Source organism: Gobius niger, assembly GCF_951799975.1.
Source record: "Gobius niger genome assembly, chromosome: 17".
NCBI classification, from domain to species: domain Eukaryota; kingdom Metazoa; phylum Chordata; class Actinopteri; order Gobiiformes; family Gobiidae; genus Gobius; species Gobius niger.
Window position 1 is genome coordinate 12,484,472 of NC_136868.1, and position 18,539 is coordinate 12,503,010.

The following is an 18,539-nucleotide window of genomic DNA, read 5'->3' on the forward strand; positions in this document are numbered from 1 at the left end:
CGTTGATACAAGTTAATGACGCTTGTTCAACAAAACCTTAATGGGCTTCTTCACGCTATAATACGGCATGGGATGCGCTCTGAATGAGGAGGGGGCTCCACTCTTACAAGTTTCTGTGTTTTTACCACTGGGAGGAGTGCACTATACAATATATATAAACATATAAGAAGCTTCTGAAAATCCTAGCTCTGTAAATAACACTTCAAATCATGCAGTCCAGCTTTAATGTGATTTGATAAAAGATGAAAGTAGATCTTTAATTATCTATTGACTTTGACACTGCACTGTTGCACTGATGATTGCACTGAGGACAGATATTAAACACAAACAAGATGACACAATAACTTTGATTATATATGATTTCAACTAAATTATCATTTAAACTTCTTTTTTTTATTTTTGTAGAAGGAAAAAAAAGTGAAAATGAGTCACTGCCAGTGGCTTTTTAGATGATATTTATTATGCTGCATGTCTAGTAAAAAATACAGTCTCCTCAGCTCTGAAGAATGTCTCTTGATCCATGATGCCTCGACTGTGAAATGCTTTGACAGGCCGTTTTCAAAATGCTGTTAAACTGAGCGATTAATCCTATTATTAAAGTGTATTTAATCAAGCATGCTTCACAAAACAAAAATTAAAAAGAATCTTTCAGTGAGCATTTTCCCAAGACGGTGAATAAATTGATGTATATTTTTTTGGACATATTTTCCTATTGAGTATCAGTGAGTGTTTTATCTAACACATTATCTGCTTTACCAGGTTATTATGTGGATTATTTTTTTGTATTATTTTCACCACAGCTCTTTCATAGTTTAGTTTAGTTTAATTTAGTTTGTTTTGAACAATAGTTAAAGTGTATAAACACTGCAATAATGCAACAGTATCGCTCAAAAAGTTGTGGGAAGAAGTTTAAAACTTACTAAATCCCACCCTTGCATCTAAACATACTGTAAACATATCACGGCTTCCTTCAGTTCAGCACAACAACAAAAGCTGCATAACAAAGAGATAAGAGATTTAGCATTTTGCCATTGTGTCATTATATTTTCTTTACAAATTAGTTTTGTATCTATATTTGAACTGCTTTATGCTTACACTTGTTTTTATGTTCTTACAAATGTTATTCCATAGTCTTACAACACAATAAGAAATACAAAATCTTTTCCTGTTTGTTTGATTTTGACGGATTATGAAGTTCTTTTGGCCCCTCAACACATATAGCCCTTCTCTATTCTTAAATATTTTTTGTGTATTATATTGTGTGTGTTTTTTTTTAAAACATGCTATTCTTATTTTGTTGCATCATTTTGCATGTTCTACTCTTTTCTTTCTACTGCACTTTTAACAATTTGTACAAACAGGAGGGAAAAACCTCTTAAATCAAATTGCAGATTCATTCAGGTATAGGGTGTCCAGTTGTTGGGCACTTCTTCAGTGTTAAACCTGTTTTGGGTCCTATATGGTAAACTAGTTTTGCCCCATTGAGTACCTGATGAATTGTCCATCCACATGAAGTGAAGGGGGTAAATTGAGCAGAGGCCTGTGATATCAGCTTAAGCAGAGAAAGGTGGGGCCCACATGGGAGATTCAAACATTTCTCAGATTCTTTTTCATTTAAGCAGGAATGATACTCTATGAGGCCCCCATTTGTTGCACTGACTTCTTAACTTAAGTCAAGCGGAGCAAAAAAACTGCAGCTCCTCCTGTCACCCCGAGCAGAAGGAAGGGTATCAAAGGATTTGTATTCCCTTAAATGGACTAATTTTCTCCTTGAATTATGAAAGTAATGGCTAGGTAACAGCCAGTGCTCAGTACCCACGGCTTAATGCTTCCTAAACCCTTCCACGTGGCCTCGCTAGTCCCGGCAATTAGGCCTCATTATAGCCTCATAAAGGACCTCGTTTGTGGGATTACTTCATAGACAATGAAATTTTTATCGTGCAGAATTATGGAAAATAATATCAGAGCGAGCGTGGTGTGATGAGGGCGCGCGCCTCGCATCATTCCGCCCCGATAAGTCGCTCCAAGTGTGTGTGCGCGCGTCTTTTTCTGCGCCATAACAACGTCTCCGCGTCAAAGGCAGGATTCACTTTATTAGAGCAATTACTGTCTGCGACGCTGACAGACGTGTGCGCTCCTGACGCGGTTTGTTGGATTTTAAAGACTTTCTAATGCTCAGGTCGAGTCAAGGAAAGACCAGAGGTGTCCAGGTTCGTGTTTTGCACTTGGGGCCAGACTGTAGCGTTTGTTGGGGCTTTTTCCACAAAACTTTAAGCGTCTGAGTGTTGGAGACGCTAGAGGGTAGATGAAAGCAGAAGCCAAGCTCAGGGCTGACCCGATTGTGGGGATCAAACTCGCTAATTATTGTCACAAGATGAGGGATTAGGGCATTTCTCAAATAGCTGCGTGTTTACCCCCGCACAGTACGCCCTTTATAAACACTTTCTAATTGAATCATAATCGCCATCCAATAACCGCCCGAGCGCGCGCCTGCATCACTTTATAATTCTTTAATTGCTGCCGCTGTAGTCGTGGTGCGCTTATGGCAGTTTTGCAGATCATATACAGTTGTTTTGTCAAATGTTTGCTGTATTCCTACTGACACTTGACACCTATAACTATAATGACAATGATGATCTGAGTGAAGTCTGAAAACACATACAAAACCATTGAATTTCCTTAGCAAACAAATATAGACTCGCCTGCATTACGTCCTAATGCATACAAACTGCACACAGCTGTACTCTTAAAGTGACCTTCTAAAAGTTTACCGTTACTTTTGTTTGTTTTGTCGGCAGCAGACGGCAGGTGTCAGGAGCCTCATTAAAAACGCACAGAGCTGGCTTTAGGGGCTGATGTTATTGTGGTGCAGAGTAGTGTGAACTGAAGAAATGGGGCTAAAAACAGTAACTGTCCAGTTTGTGATTGGAGGCCCGGGGAGACGTCACGTGGTGCGGGGTCTCTAACTGCACAAACCCCCGGGAGCCGGGCGCGCACGTGGGTGACGCTGCAGGGCCAGCCCTCTTCTGGGCTCCCTTTTGTTGAAGCATCAAACATAAGCACCTTAGGAGTCTCCCGAGGGGCTTCACATGAGAAACGGCTGTCCATCTTCACTCTTCGCTCCACGCACACGCACGTCCAGCCATGTCGCGCTCCTTCTATGTGGACTCTTTAATCGTTAAGGATCCGGTGCGCCCTCAGCATCCCGCGCATGACTTCCTCATCCCCATCAGCGCGGTGCACTCTCCGGGCGTCATGACAGTCACGTCCCCCATGTGTCCTTCTAGGAAGACCGGCACCTTCTGTGTGTGTCCGCTGTGCGTCACGTCGCACCTCCACTCGTCCCGCAGCGGGATCCCTGTGCTCAAGACCCAGTTCCCAGGAGCCGAGGCGCAGTACTGTCAGAGGATAACACACCAACATCAGAGCGCGGCTCTCCCGCACCCCGCACACACAACGGTCTGCGCACCTACGTTCAGCGTCACCGACCCCAGGAGATACCATTGTCTGTCCATCGGTAAGTAACACCTCTTTACGCACTTTACGCACGGGGCTTCTGCGCTCCACCTGTTGGACCTAACTTCAAATAGAAGTGAACAACACTGAACACAACTCTATGAACATGTAAGGAAGCGCATTGAATGTGTCATTATTGCACTTCATTGTTATAATTGCACCAGAGTCAAACCTTGTAAAAGAAGGAAAAGAAAAGTGATAGAAAATAGCTTAAAGCACCAGCAGTGTGAGACTAATTGTATCATTTTCCCACAGGCGCCTCGGACAGCACTCACATCCAGAATGGGAAAAGGATGCGCACAGCCTTCACAAGCACGCAGCTGTTGGAATTGGAGAGGGAGTTCTCCTCAAACATGTATCTGTCGAGACTGCGGCGGATTGAGATCGCCACGTACTTGAACCTATCGGAGAAGCAGGTCAAAATTTGGTTTCAGAACCGCAGAGTCAAGCACAAGAAGGAGGGAAAATCCACGCAGAGAAGCGGCAGCGCGCACAGCGGCTGCAAGTGCACCACGGGACACCTGACGCCGGACTATTCCAGGTCAGAGGACGAGGAGTCCATGTCCCCGGCATCTGTGGCTGAGGACAAGGAAGTGTCCCCGATCTAAAGCAGGCGCACTGTCCCATGTTGTTATTGTAGAGTCAGAATCCACTGCCCCGCATGAAAACAATGAACTCTCGTGAAAAGTTGCCTGGTAGTTTCCGGACATTCTCAAAATTTTGGCTCACAAGAGTCAAAATTCACCCAAGAATTTCCAGTGAGCGCATGTATCTACGTCAAGGTCAAACCTGATTTATTGTGTAAACTATTGTATATGTGTATTTATTGTAATAAACATGAGATTAATAATCCGCAGTTGTCATGCTTGAATGCAAACCTCCAAAATTAAATGCACGGGCCAGAGCTCAGTTTATTATTATTTTTTTCTATAATAACGTTGGCAAATGGTGTCAGATTTAGGCAATAATTATGTAGTTATTTTCCCCCCCTGTAAATGTCAAAACTCTCATTATCCACCACTTGTTCACCTCAGCCTTGGTTATGCACGATACACCACTCCTTTTTCTGTCGTTAAATAGTACAAAATCTAAGTCTTTAATCCAAATTATAGCATAGTGAAACAAATGAATAAATAATCCTTCACATCCTTCACATTTTAGATGTGGCCAGGACTCAATTAACCCTTCAGTGACTTCACTGCACCTGCCCTAAAAATGGACAAAAAGAAAATACAAAACAAAACTGGCGGATAGAACGATGCATGTTTTGTGGTATAAACAATGTCAAAATTGAACTGAATTCAAAACAACTACTACACCATTCTGTCAACATTACAGGTATTTAACAAACATTTGCCTGATATCAATGCAAATTTTCAATCAATGCATTTTAAGAGGCATATAGTGTATTATTAAGATGCTGTTACTGCTCTGTTCTCTTGGCCCTTCTTGTATTTGGAGACACGTTCGGCAGAGCATCATTTACATGATATAGGCCTTCGTTTGGAATGGATGGAGTGCACTATGAAGCTGTAATTTCTCCTTGGATTCGACCACAAAAGGGTACCCGATAACGCCCCGTAGGGAGCAGCCAATAGTCCCTTAATGCCCGCTTTTCAATGGTTTTTTGCTTGTCCAAGGCCAGTTTAATTGCGTTTCGGGTCCCACGTCGGTGGGTTGATTATACTGTTATTGCGTGGAAGCGCGGAACAAGGATATATAGAAGTGGCCAAAGGCTTTGACAGGTTAGATTGTCCTGCCTTGGGACTCTCATTTAAGCACGGACCCCCTGAAGACTGCGTGCTCAGAGCGCTTTGAGAGGGAGCGCCAGGGTTCCTCCCGCAACACACAACCATTTAGTCACTGTTTCATTAGGCGCTATTTGAGGCTTTCAGGCGGCGCTGAATCAAATGGAGCGGACTCACTGGGAGCAGGGATTATGGAGGAGGGCCCACTGGAAATTAGCCGACGCCTAATTTAACTCGTTTCTGTCCGAGTTTGGGATACATTCCTAATTGAGAGGGGAAGCAGGTGAAGTTGCGGTCCCACGCAGACCCATTCATAGTGCGAATCAATAGCCCCTTTTTCCGTCCCGCTGCTGATCATATATTATGAGGGCAAAGCCACCTAATGAATATATAAGCTCCTATTAATCGAATTAAGGTTCCTCTGCAGGTGTGGAGGGCCAGTGTTACACTCGGGGCATTTAGGACACTTTTCAATGCTCTTTAGTGGCAATGAGAACCCGGGTCGTATAGACCACCATAATGGAGACCGAGGACACTTTTACGCACAAAACTCCTGAGTTCTTCCTTCAAGTTTTACGCTCAAACTGAATGGGCATTTGTGGTTTTGTGCGCATTTAATCGATCTGTAATTCTCCACTCTAAAGATGTCAACCCTCAACGACCTCAGTTGACAAAAAGTGGCAATTACGCATGACAAAGGGTAATTAATAAGCGGCTCTGAGGCTCTGCAGCTGCTCGTGATGAAGAGACACAGGCAGAAGAAGCTCAAGTGCCGTTGAACTCCGTCTCCTATTGGCTGACTTAGTTTCCATGTCAGTTGTCCAGACATGGTGCTGTTGTTATTGTGACTATAATTGAAGTGAAGAGACATAAATGCTGTGGATGATCTTATGGGATAATTACTTAATGAATAAAAGGCGCCCATTACATCCTATTCTAAAGCTGTATTTTCTATAATTGGCCAATTGTAAATTAAATTAACACTGACTAACCACCAAATAAGCTTCTATAAATGCGAACTGTACAATCTGCATCAGAGATTAGATTTAGATAGTAATAAGCTGTTAATGTCACCCACAAGAGTACTTAAACCTATACGTCTTTCAACATCTTGCCGATTTAGAAAGTAGACTCATTCTTACAGAACAAGTCGTTGCCTGGTTGTGCCAGACTAAATGAAAGTAGCCTCAGTCAAACATAAAACAAACAAAGAGTATTCCAATGAGCTCATCTGTACCAGCAAGCTAAAATAAATAAACTACATCCAAATTTGTTGTTGTCTATTTTGTAAAGTTTTATGAGGAAAGGTTTGCTTTTGTCACTCAGCTTTAATTGGGTTTCCGCAGGTGACCTACTGTTTAGAGCGTTCATGTCCTCACAACATTTCCAAAATTAACACCAGCAAGAAGGCTAATATTTTAGTTCCTTTCCTTTGGCTGATACAAACTTGCCTGCCCCTTTCAGGGTCAAAGTTGTTACAAAAAAGCACCGACCACCAACCAGACCGTGACAGACAGACAGTCACATGTGTCTGAGGAACGGGCTCAGACTTTGGCGGGACTCGTGACTTCAGCACTCCGGACAGCTCCCCCGAGACACGCCCACGAGACCTAAACACCACAGGGCGCTGATCCGTGGTGTGTCTGATTCACAAGGTCAAAGCCACATAGAAGCCATTATTCGTGCTCCATCTATTAAACGAGCAGTGATGGTCGCCACAGGTGTCTCAGTTCATTTCACCTTCTCATGTGAAAGTTGTCACTAAGAATGTGCGGATTTTGGACATTTTCCAAGCTGAATCTGAGGATGAAATTGATTACTGTCCAACTTTATTTGACTGACTCAATCCGGGCTTTGATTCCATGCGTCCAGTCTCATTTTACAGGAGAGGTCTGTATAATCTAAGGTTCTTATTCGAGTGATTGCATTGTCTATGTATGTTTGTCTGTCCCCCTGGTGGACGGTTGATCGCAGCGCACACTGAAGTCAGACGCACTCAAGTCCACTGTCAAATCATCGCACGTTTTTATGAAGCCCCTTCTTCACGTAGCGCATTGTGCAGAGTCATGCTAAACGCACCTCTGTCAGCAGCAGGAAGCAGATATTTTTTTAGCTGAAAGGGGCAAACCTGAAAGTGAGCCGTCAGCCGTGCGCTTGAATCTGCGCAGCCTTTGTTTGGAGAACAACGACACTGTTCTCTGGAGCAACATGTGGAAGTGATTGCGCTGAGCGGCTGGCGCGGGGAGGGGGCGCATCACGGCCCGGGGCTCTCTGCTGTCTCTCTGTCCGGGCGCACAGGGGATTCATATAGGGGGGGCATTATCCCCAGTGCCCAATGGTCTTTCTTAACCGCACCGCTCTGCCCCGGGGCAAAAGACCCGTCCTGCAGCTGACGCGCGTGTGCCATAAACAGCCATCCCCCCCATTGACGCAGATAAAAGTTTAAAGGTTGTTTCATGGTCAATTTGTTTCATTCAACTTATAATGAAAGGCGTTATTATTTCAAATGAACGAAAAAGGTCAAGAGTTTTACCAATACAACGCGCAACACTGCTTAAACTTAACAAAATGCCAATGTTGGTGCATGATATCCGCATGTACTTGCTTTTTTACGCCAATGTGCGTCAGATAAATCACCTTTCTCTTAAATGCATTCATTTTGACGTGTTCGTATGAATAAACCGCTATTTTTTCCACTTTCTTGGAGCGACACGAAGACCTGCATTTGTTTGTGTGTACGTGCATGGACGCGCAGTCTGCAGGCAGGGAGACGCTTCAGATGTGGTCATACAGTTGTGTTGGAGCGCCCTCTAGGAGCTCCAATGTTTCTCTTCGTTGCACTTTGTAGTCTGACTATAATGCACTTTTTTGATGAGTTTTAAATCAGCATCTCTTTATATTATTGAAAACGAAAAAAAATACTTCAAGCACTATCATAGCTTTCCACACAAGCTCATAATTACTCCAAAACAAACATATGCCGGTTAACAATGTCTACAATTAGTTTCTTCCCTTTCGCAGTTCCTTCATTCCGCCTCGCGCTAAAACCTTTTTTTCTGGGAGGCAGTCATTTCCTGAAACTTATTTACTTTAAGCCCGATGATTACTTGTTCTTCTTCTCTTTCTCGGAGCTGGTGGCGGTGCTGTTTTTTTGGGGGGAGGTGGGGAGGGAGGGTGGAACGCGCTGGGCCAGGGGGTGGACTGACTGACTGTAACACTGAATCAGTTACAGGTCGCCGTGGAGCTCAGGCGCATTCGTGAGGGCGGTCGCGAAAGGCGCACAACCGGTCGACGCACACATATGGTCTACCCAGCGCAGGACCTCTGAAGGATTTACCCCCTGACTGTGGACCATTCACTGTGGATATACTGACACCGGAGCGATAGAAAGAGGGGATTACTGAAGGTAAAACGCGCGCTTTGTGGAGGTTTTTTTTGGCGACTAATTTGGGGAGTTTTACGCACGAATACGCGAGAGGAGAATTGGATTGTATTGATTTGCATACGCCGTTTATGCACATCCTCGGTTACACTGCACAGAGTAAGTTGGCTTTTTCTTTTTCTTTTTTCCCCCCTTTTTTACAGAAAACGCGTTCAGTGTAAAGATTGAAAGTTTTTGCACAACTTTTTACGCGTGGTAGAAATGCGTCACTTTTCCAACACTTTGCTTCAGTGGCTATACGCATATGGCCCCTGGTCCTGGACGCCTATAGCGGGGGACATGCCGCTGACTCTGCGGGATGAAAGCGAAGGGTCCGGGCTTCACAGCTGGAGGTGTCACTGAAGACTGAAGAGCTTTTTTTTTGTGGGGTGACGCTTCACTCTGGCACTTAATGGGAAACACACGCACTTGGAAAACGTTGTACAACGGCTTTGTTTCTCGCGAAGGAATCTGCGGAATTAAAAACTTGGAAAGAAAACACCAGCAGTGGACTAAAGCGGAGAGGCCAGAGGGGTCTTGTTGAAGAAGAGTTTTTTTGGGGGGGAGACGCCGCACATTCCTCTAATTGCGCCCTGCTGCTCCAAAAGGATTCTATCAAACCAATAGGACAAATATTATACCCTCTGGTTCTTCTCTTTTTTGTGTGCGGCTCAATAAACTCCATGGGAATCAGCTGTTGACGCGAAAAGAAAGTTACACCAAACCACATCAGCTGTCGTTGGGACATTTGTTGAGTCGCTTGGTGAGAAAAGGGACGGAGATTTACGCACAGGAGAGTAATAAGAAAGAAAGAAAGAAAGAAAGAAAGAAAGAAAGAAAGAAAGAAAGAAAGAAAGAAAGAAAGAAAGAAAGAAAGAAAGAAAGAAAGAAAGAAAGAAAGAAAGAAAGAAAGAAAGAAAGAAAGAAAGAAAGAAAGAAAGAAAGAAAGAAAGAAAGAAAGAAAGAAAGAAAGAAAGAAAGAAAGAAAGAAAGAAAGAAAGAAAGAAAGAAAGAAAGAAAGAAAACATGTCGTTTGGGATTGTTTTAAGGCGAGGCGTGCGCACAAACTCCTCAAATCTAATTAAGCTCGCTGACATTCGACTGCCGCGAAAATATACGCTTTGTGCAACGTGAGACCGGATGATTATAGAGTGAACCAAGCCCAGGTTACACATGGATCATTAAGCCGTCTCAGATGCTCCACAGAAGGCAGCCACAGGAAGCGAAACAGTCCAACAAGCGCAAAAAAATTACAGCTGATCTACAATCAAAGACAAAGCCTATCTGGAATCCTCCGTGTATACAGGCCCGCAATGTGGCGCACAGACGGGAGCCTCTGACCAGACTGTGTGGCCCCAGTGAAAACCGGGATCCATCACTTAGACAGACAGCCCTGGACTTTACGCTGGTTCACACAGAAAAGAACAACTAGCCCATTCAAGCAAGTTAGATTTGGAATAGAAAAAGAAAAAAAGAAAGGGGAAAAAGGTCCAGGGAAAACACCAATGGCTATATACAGTAGACTATTGTAGGTGCACGTTAATAGTATGTAAAATCTCTTCTATAAACCAACATTTACAGCATTTTTAATCCCACCTAAGAGGGTTAATCTTCCTCAACAAAAGAAAACAGAGAAAATTGAGCGTCCGGGGAAAAATGTGCAGTGACTTTTCAATGTCTGAAATGGTGGACTGTGTCGCCCCCTAGTGATGACTCTTCAAAATACGGAGGGACAGAACTGAGCAACTCAATAAAGCGTCTGTGGAATCGTTCTACAGTGATTACATGTTTGCCGTTCATTTAAGAATCGTTTTTAGAAACAATGATTGTGTTAAAACAACTGAAACAGTTCCTAAGGGAAATGCCTGTGCTTGCACGCGTTTAAGTTTGTTTTTCTCCTTGCAGGCCTCCGCATCCATCACCATGGATGTGCTAAAGCCGTGCCTCCTCTTCTTCACTCTCGTCTCATGTGAGTCCACGTATTTTGTCGTTTAATGCTTCTTCCATGGTCTCATAATAGCTGCTCTTTCTAACGCAGTTCCTATTCCTTCACAGTAAGTTGCGGCCTTTCACCTCCAAGTATCATCTCCAACGAAGACGAGTTCATTCTTCAGCCGGACTCCGTGTTCAACATCAGCTGCACGGGGAAGAGGCGCATCGTGTGGGCTGAACCTTTACCGGACAACACGTTTGTTTTACCAGGATTTTACACGGCCACTCTTTTCATCTACAACGCCACTGTGGAGAACACTGGCTACTACATGTGCACGTACGAGACTTTTGACGGGGAGCCCGAGGACAACGAGGCAGGAATATACGTCTTTGTGCCGGGTAAATAACACGATCAAGCTGCATATCCATAGGCACCAGTGGGGGCAATGACACTGGTGGCACGAGGACTGACCCATAATGTCTTCAAAGGCTTTAATCTAAATTTGATCTGATACTTGAGCAGTTACTGTTTCAGCTTTATAGCCAAACTCTGGTTTAAAAAAAAACAGTTAAAAACATTTACAGCTTTTGTTTGGTCAAATTATATTAGACAAATGTAACTTGTTATTGATCCCTGTTATTCTGCAACAGCCCCTCTGGGTGTGGTGGGACCATGGGGAGGCCATTCAGATTTCAGGAGTGACTGCCAACCCCATAACCTCAGAGACACCCCCTGAAAACTCATAGTTCACCAATTTTTGTCGATTAAAATGATATGGTAGAAAACTGTAATTTGCTTAAAATACATAAAATGCTCTTAATGCCTGAAGGAAGCAAAGAAAAGGGATTGTCAGCATTAAACTGAGCCATGAGCAGTCAAGTTAAAACACAAAATGTTATGATAAAAAGCTCTTTATAATTTATTTTGTCAACAGTTGGTCTAAAATGTAAAATAGTCACATGTTTGTTGTATTTACCCACTATCTTGAACTGTCAGTCACCAACCTTTCCTTATCCCAAATGTTTAGACCCATTGGCCCCTTTCGTCCCGGAGTCTCGGGAGAACCTGATTGTGCCCATGGACCTGATGGGGGTGCCCATCTCGTGCCGTGTGTCCGACCCCCACTACCACGCCGTCCTGAAGAGCGTGGTCAACGGAGAGGAGCTGCCCGCCCTTTACGACAACAAAATCGGCTTCTTCGGCAGTCTGTCCCCTGGCCAGTACTACTGCGAGACCATGGTGAACGGGAAGAGATTTCAGAGTGCTATCTACACCGTGGAAGATGGAGGTTAGCTAAACAAATCTAATTAATTAGGTGTTACGTCTAGAAACATACTTAAGATTGGTAGTATTTGTTTTATTGAAAAGATAAGGAAGGTAAATGATTTGGGGGTTATAAGGTGATTAGATATGGCCAGATATGAGCCGTGAACAGCTGGAAACGCTCCTTTGTCTGGTGATGATCTCACTGCATTACAGCATTATGGCATTATGTCATGTCTCACAGGGGACCGCTAACTTAACCCGCCTGTTTTCAGTCTGTGTACGGTACCGGGAAGGGAAAAAAATCTTAAGTCAGGTGTGAAAAAATGCTGTTGGCTGTAAGTGCTAGGTTGAGAAAAGTTCTGGTTCCGCTTATATCTGTGACAGGACAAGTCCAACTCCATATCCACATGCATTTAGGGAGTCTGTGTTTGAGGCTTCAGATCAACCTGTACTTGAACGCTGCCTGACGGTCTCCATCCCTTTTACAAGAAGCTTTCCAAAGGGTTTCAACATTTTGACTAAAGTTTGATGAGTCAAGATAGATTACTGTCTTGTCAAGTCAATTTACTATATTAGTAAATTTGGTTTTAGTATACCCCCCTCCTGGAACCACCACCTTAACGTGGTGAAGGGGTTTGAGCACCTGAATGATCCTGTGAGCTCTGTTGTCGGGGGCTTTGTGCCCCTGGTAGGGTTTCCCATGGCAAACAGGTCCGAGGTGATGGGTCAGACAAAGAGCTTTTGGCCCCTTATGGGAGACCAACAGGCCCATTTAGAACCATAAGGCTGTCCTCCCGTGGACTCACCACCTGCAGGAGGAGCCATAGAGGCTGGTGCAATGTTATTGGGGCAGCTCCAAAAGCTGCCCCCACGACTCAGCAACGGAAAAGTGGAAGAAAATGGATGGATGGATGGATGGATGGATGATTTTCTTATAAAGAACAAACTCAATTCATGTTCGCTATTACTGACAGTGTAGAGTGCACTCCACTTAAAGTGCAAATGACAGGTTTTAATTCTTTTGAAAATATGACTTATTTAGAAGGATGACATCAGTTGCAAGTTCAGCTGACAGGAGGTGACATAGAAGAAGGAGTTTATAGCAGTTTGACTCATTTCCCATTGACTTAACATGGCTGGCACGGCAACAGTTTAAAATGATAGACTTTCTTCGATGTCACTTCCTGTCTGTGTCCAATGAGGAAATTAAACTATAAACATCACAAAAAGGGCCAAACTAAAGAAAGCTGGGTAAAATCTTTTGCAAAATCTTAAATATAATCATGTTAAGTGTGTTTAAGCAAAAAATGTGTCTAATGTGTCAAATGCACTTTAAAAGAAAAAGGTTGGAGACCATTGCATTCAATACTGAGCCTAAACTACCTGGTCTCACTCAAAGAACAAATGCATAAATGTGAGACGTTTTGGGGTTGAAAGACTATCTGGACTGTACTGTATCTTACCATTGCACGATCTGACCTTTTTTTGCACGTTGTTGTATGAATTCGATTGCCGTGAGCATGGCAATAACTCTTGCATCTGTTTCCTTGTGGGGTCTAGACACCGCTGTTTTGGACGACCTCAAGCTCGAAGTAAAGGCCAGTGAAGAGACACTGATGGCGGGACAAAGTCTGAACATCACCTGCACCGTTCAAGGCGGTCTCTTCTTACATCAGCTGTGGCTTCACCCCAAGAAACAGGCAAGAAAAGCAAATCTCTGTGCGGATGATACAAACACTGCAACAAGGCAATCCAAAATCTCCTATTTCTTCAAAACTCCTATTTATACGACCATTTCCATCCTCCACTAAAGCTTAAATTAGCAAAATAATGGTTTTGGACAGAGCCGGGGCCAGCGGAATATGACTTCAAGCACAGCCCATAGCGGTTACGGAGTTCGTGTCGGGAAATAGAGCGACCAAATGTTGTGTCTTCATTACGAGGATGTCAGCCAAGAAAGCGCTCTGCAGTTTTCACCGCAAGGAAAAGTCAAAGCAACATGTCCTACCGAGGGAAAGGAAGCATTTCAGGAGAGAAAAGTAGATTCTTTGACCTCAGCAACCTTGTGATATCCAGCTTATTAAGCGTTGAGAGCATTTTTTTTTGCACATTTTTCAACCTCAATCTACGCTTTTTTGGTTAGAGTTGTACAATGCATGGCCAAATTATTGTTATATGGGCTGCAACATATGTCAACATCACTGAGGTCTTCCATCTGGCTGGGATTTACACATTAACAGAGCCTAAAACAATGCATTGTAAGATTTAAATGTGCAAAGTCATGATTTTCCTCGTTTTACTTTGGTCCTGGTTCTATGTTATTCAAAAAAATCGTTATTGCAATAGTCTAGACTTATTAAATATTGCAAATGTTTTCTCATACTGTGCAGCCTGAGTGTTGTGAGCACATTTGAATTCCTAATGGCTTTAACAGTTTTGTTTTTTTTCTTCTTCTTGGGATTCCTCTAATTCCTTCTCCAGATGCTCCAAAACATTGAGACCCCGATTCCTGTTTTTTGGTTTTAGTCACAATTACAGGCTTTAGAAGACCTCGTGCGCCTGATTTATCGCCAGTGGCCTTGCAAGTGTTTTAGCCATTAGCTTTTAGACACTTTTCAGAGTCTCTTTAGCGGAAAAAACGGAATACTCAGAATATTCTTCCTGCTGCGTGCGTGACCTTTGGCCTATACATGTTTCCTGCAGGCTGTGGATGCCGTTCAAGGGAAGGAGACGTTTTCGGGGCACGTCGTCTACACCCTCAGCATCCCCAAAGCCACAGCGCGGGACAGCGGGAGCTACGAGTGCTCCGTTACCGACCAAATCACAGGAGAGATTAAAACGGGCACTGTGGTGGTCAGGGTGTTTGGTAAGTCTGAAAGTGAGATATGCAGATATAGATTAGAAGGAAGTTAGAAGGAAATGCGGAGCGATTTGCAGTGTGTGACGTTAAAGGATGTTTTGACACAATGGACTTTTTGTAAACAGATGAAGAGAGCATTCTCACCTAGGGCTGGGTACCATTAAACGATACCAGTCTGGTGTCGAGAAAAAAAAAGGTTTAGGTACCACTGGTATCGGAAAGCAAAAGCTGGGATCGAAAGCAGGTACCGTAAAGAAATCTAGAACCTTTACATTCAAGGTTTCATGCTGTTGTTCATCAAAATTTAAAAGGATAAAAGACTCGTTGAAAAAAAATGGAAAAAACGTGGGGGAAAAAATTGGAAAAACATATTGAAAAGTGGGGTAAATTTGGGGGGGAAAATGTGAGAAAAACTGGCAAGATTTAGGGAAAAATTGGGTAAAAAATAAAAAAGTAAAATGAAAGAAATTGGGACAAAAATTTGGGGAAAATTGGAGAAACCTTTTTGGAAATAATAGGAAAAATTTGGGAAAAAATTGGGAAAAAATAAATCAAAAAATGTTTCCGCCCTTTTGTAGTAAGTTTCTTGGTTGTTTCACCTGAAACAAATGTTACCAATGGGGAAAAAAGAAATTAAACAGAAAGAAAAGGAATAGTTTAACATTATTAGTCTGTTTTATGGTTCTATTTGACAAATAATTTAATATAGGCATCGGAAAAAGTATCGTTAAAGTACCGGTATCAAAAAAAAGTTCACAGTACCCAGCCCTATTCTCCCCTCGAAGATTCTGCACCACAGTGACACACAGTAGGACCAGTTCAAGCTTTGCAAACCTTTTCCTGAACATGGTCTACATATCATTTTATATACAGTTTATTGTTTAAATTGCTACTTTATACAGTTACCTTTCCACCCTGATTTTCCGACGTGCACATTGACATTTTGGCGGACTTAGAATGGTTTTATTTATGTGCCTGAGGTGGCCCAGCGGTTTGTGGAAGCCATTTGCTGCCATCCGATTGTAAAGCTTCACCTCTGCTTTTACCATCAACTCGCTGTGTTTAACTAGACGACCTGAGCAGATGTCCCACTTCCTTTTCCACTGTGTTTTCCTTGTCCATTTAACCCAGGCGTACCACCACTAAACACAAAGATTTGCGCCGCTAATTGTTTCATCCGTGTTTAAATTAACATGTTCTCTGCTTTCGTGTCATTTCAGAGGACAGCTCTTTTGTGACCCTGGATCACAGCGGGATCCTGCCCACAGAGTTTGTGAGTCTCTTGGAGGAGACTGAGTTTACCATCCTGATTGATGCCCACCCGGCCCCCAAAGTCACGTGGCAAAAAGACTACGTGGACATAGAGAAGAGCTACTACGTCTTCACCAGAACTACACATGTCGAGGGCAACAGGTGAGAAAGCAGAGTTTTTCTTACGTTTGTGAAGGCCTACATTTAATCTATCTAATCTGTCTTCATCAAATCAACCTTTTGTACATAGTTTCTTTATGTGGTTTCATGTTTGGCTTGAATATATTTTATACATCTTTCAGATACCAGAGCATACTCAAACTTCGCCAACCTCTGGAGAAAGACAACGGGAAGTACTCCATCATCGCTGCCACTGGTTCACGCAGCGCCCACTTCTCTTTCAACCTCAAAGTCAAAGGTAAAAGAGTTAAACATCTTTTTTATGCCTTTTACATACGGACGACTGAATTGGCACAGAAATTGACGATGTATAAACCATAAACCTCGTCAAAGCATGTGAAATATCAAAAGGCAAGTTCGACCTTCATATTAATATCATCTTTGTAATGTCCTGTTCTCCAGCTCCTTCGGCCGCCATGTTCCCGCCGTCCTCTGCCCCGGTGCTGCTGCCCCCCAACGAGGAGATGGTGGTGCCCCTTCACACCCCGTTCTCTCTCACCTGTCGGGGCAGTGCCAGAGTGGCCTGGGAGACTCCGCTGGACGTCCCGGAGCAGACGCAGGAGGACAGCAGCGGTCTCTTTGTCACCACCGTCACCGTGGAAAATGCCACAGCCATGCACACGGGCCTCTACAGCTGCTACTACAGCTCCAACAGCACAGAGGACCTGGAGGACAGCAGCATCTACGTCTACGTGCCGGGTAGGACAAACAGCCTGAGTTATACTAAACAGCTAAACAGCAACTCTCAATCAATTCTTTCCCCTCATCTTCAGATCCCAAGGTCCCCTTCGTCCCGTCCGTGGTGCCGTTCGGTAACCACGTCACGTCGTCCGACCACGATGAGATGGAGATCCAGTGCAGAGTGACCGACCCGAGCGCTAACGTGACTCTGGTGAATGTGGACACGCAGCAGCCCGTCCCGAGTGTCTACGACAGCAAGAGGGGCGCGCTGGGGGACTTCGCCGGCGGGACGTACGTGTGCAAGGCTGTCATAAACGGACAGGAGTACGAGAGTGAGGAGTACATCGTGCACGGAATAAGGACAGGTGAGCGGTCGTATCAAAGAGATATGTGGAGCTTAAAAGTGCTATTCTTTAAGTGTTAAATTTGAAAAAGGACCTCACATATTTGGCCTACCTGTAGTCAAAGCCAGGTCAGAGGAGATGCTCACAGTACACTCACTCGGGCTTAGTTGTATTTTCACCTACAGAAACACCTGGAAATGTTTTAATGCTTGCTCTAGTGCTTGGATGCGGCACAGTATGGTTTAACTTGATCTAGACTGGGTTAATCCACAGCTGTAGAATATGTCACAGTCAAGAAGTTTTAAGTGTATGATGTACGACTCAACAATTCTGACCTTCCTATTATGTGTGTGTTGAAATGCAAATTGTTATTTCAGACAGCGATCTGCATGTGGAGATGAGCGCTAAGAGAACTGCTCTGCTGGTGGGCGAGACCATCACTGTCTCCTGTCTGGCGAAAGGACCAAAGATACTGGAGGATTACTGGAAATATCCTGGGAAACCGGTGAGCTCAAGTGACGAGTACAAAGTAGAGCTTGCCTTACACGGACATTTTGTGGCGCTTCCTTGTACTTCTCTCTTTCTTTCTCTTGGGGTAGGGTCTTCCAGTCTACATGTAGTTCTGCATATTTGATGTTGGCTCAGGCGGTTCCCCTAAAAGACTATTGCAAAAGGGTTGTTTGAAACGGCGGCTTTTCTTTCACAGTTAAACCGCGCCATAAAGACGGTGAAGGAAAACGACAGGAACAAGGAGATCCTCTACACGCTGACCATCCCTGAGGCCACCACCAAAGACAGCGGCCTCTACAGCTGCTCCATCTCCGACAGCATCGGCGGAGGCACTCAGATCAAGACGCTGACGCTCACAGTCTTTGGTACGAACAATTCACATAAACGTTATTGACATAAATGACAAACAGGAAAGCAATAAAGCATCACGGCTCCGTTTGAAAGAAAAACTAATGAAGATGTGTTTTTGATCAATACAATTTCCCTTCGTTTCTTTGTTTTAGCGAGCGAGTTCCTGGATATTTATCCCGAGTTTACAGCCTTCGAGACGGCCGAGCTCGACCAGGTGCGTGAGTTCAAGGCTGAGATCGATACTTTGCCGAGCGCTCGCGTCGCCTGGCTCAAAGACGGACTCCCTCTCAGTGACGTCACTGCGGAGATCTCCCCCACCATCCAGGCACTCAGCGAGACCAGGTGAGCAAACTGGACAAAGAACTTAGGCTCCCTAGTTATCCAGCTCATCCCCTTATAGTGTTATTGCTGTGCTGTGAAGTATAGCACAACCCGATAGTTTTGTATTTGGCAACACAGGAAAACAGGGGGTAATTTA

At 43.9% G+C, this 18,539-nt stretch overlaps 2 protein-coding genes across 2 annotated transcripts in view; both read left to right on the top strand.

Annotated features, from left to right (window-relative positions):
* Window positions 1-18,539, top strand: part of pdgfra (platelet-derived growth factor receptor, alpha polypeptide) — a 424,693-nt gene that overhangs the window by 389,419 nt on the left and 16,735 nt on the right. Inside the window, exons 2-14 of the mRNA XM_079574850.1 lie at window positions 8,595-8,670; window positions 10,591-10,654; window positions 10,741-11,016; window positions 11,646-11,906; window positions 13,445-13,584; window positions 14,588-14,750; window positions 15,965-16,157; window positions 16,298-16,413; window positions 16,578-16,874; window positions 16,949-17,221; window positions 17,578-17,705; window positions 17,907-18,075; window positions 18,214-18,403. Of these exons, the coding sequence (XP_079430976.1) occupies window positions 10,609-10,654; window positions 10,741-11,016; window positions 11,646-11,906; window positions 13,445-13,584; window positions 14,588-14,750; window positions 15,965-16,157; window positions 16,298-16,413; window positions 16,578-16,874; window positions 16,949-17,221; window positions 17,578-17,705; window positions 17,907-18,075; window positions 18,214-18,403 (2,252 nt within the window). The 5' untranslated portion in view covers window positions 8,595-8,670; window positions 10,591-10,608. The remainder of the gene's footprint in view (window positions 1-8,594; window positions 8,671-10,590; window positions 10,655-10,740; window positions 11,017-11,645; window positions 11,907-13,444; window positions 13,585-14,587; window positions 14,751-15,964; window positions 16,158-16,297; window positions 16,414-16,577; window positions 16,875-16,948; window positions 17,222-17,577; window positions 17,706-17,906; window positions 18,076-18,213; window positions 18,404-18,539) is intronic.
* Window positions 2,996-4,352, top strand: gsx2 (GS homeobox 2). Its single transcript, XM_079575356.1, has 2 exons — window positions 2,996-3,517; window positions 3,772-4,352. The coding sequence occupies exons 1-2, from the start codon at window positions 3,145-3,147 to the stop codon at window positions 4,122-4,124; spliced, it is 726 nt and encodes a 241-aa protein (XP_079431482.1). The 5' UTR covers window positions 2,996-3,144; the 3' UTR covers window positions 4,125-4,352.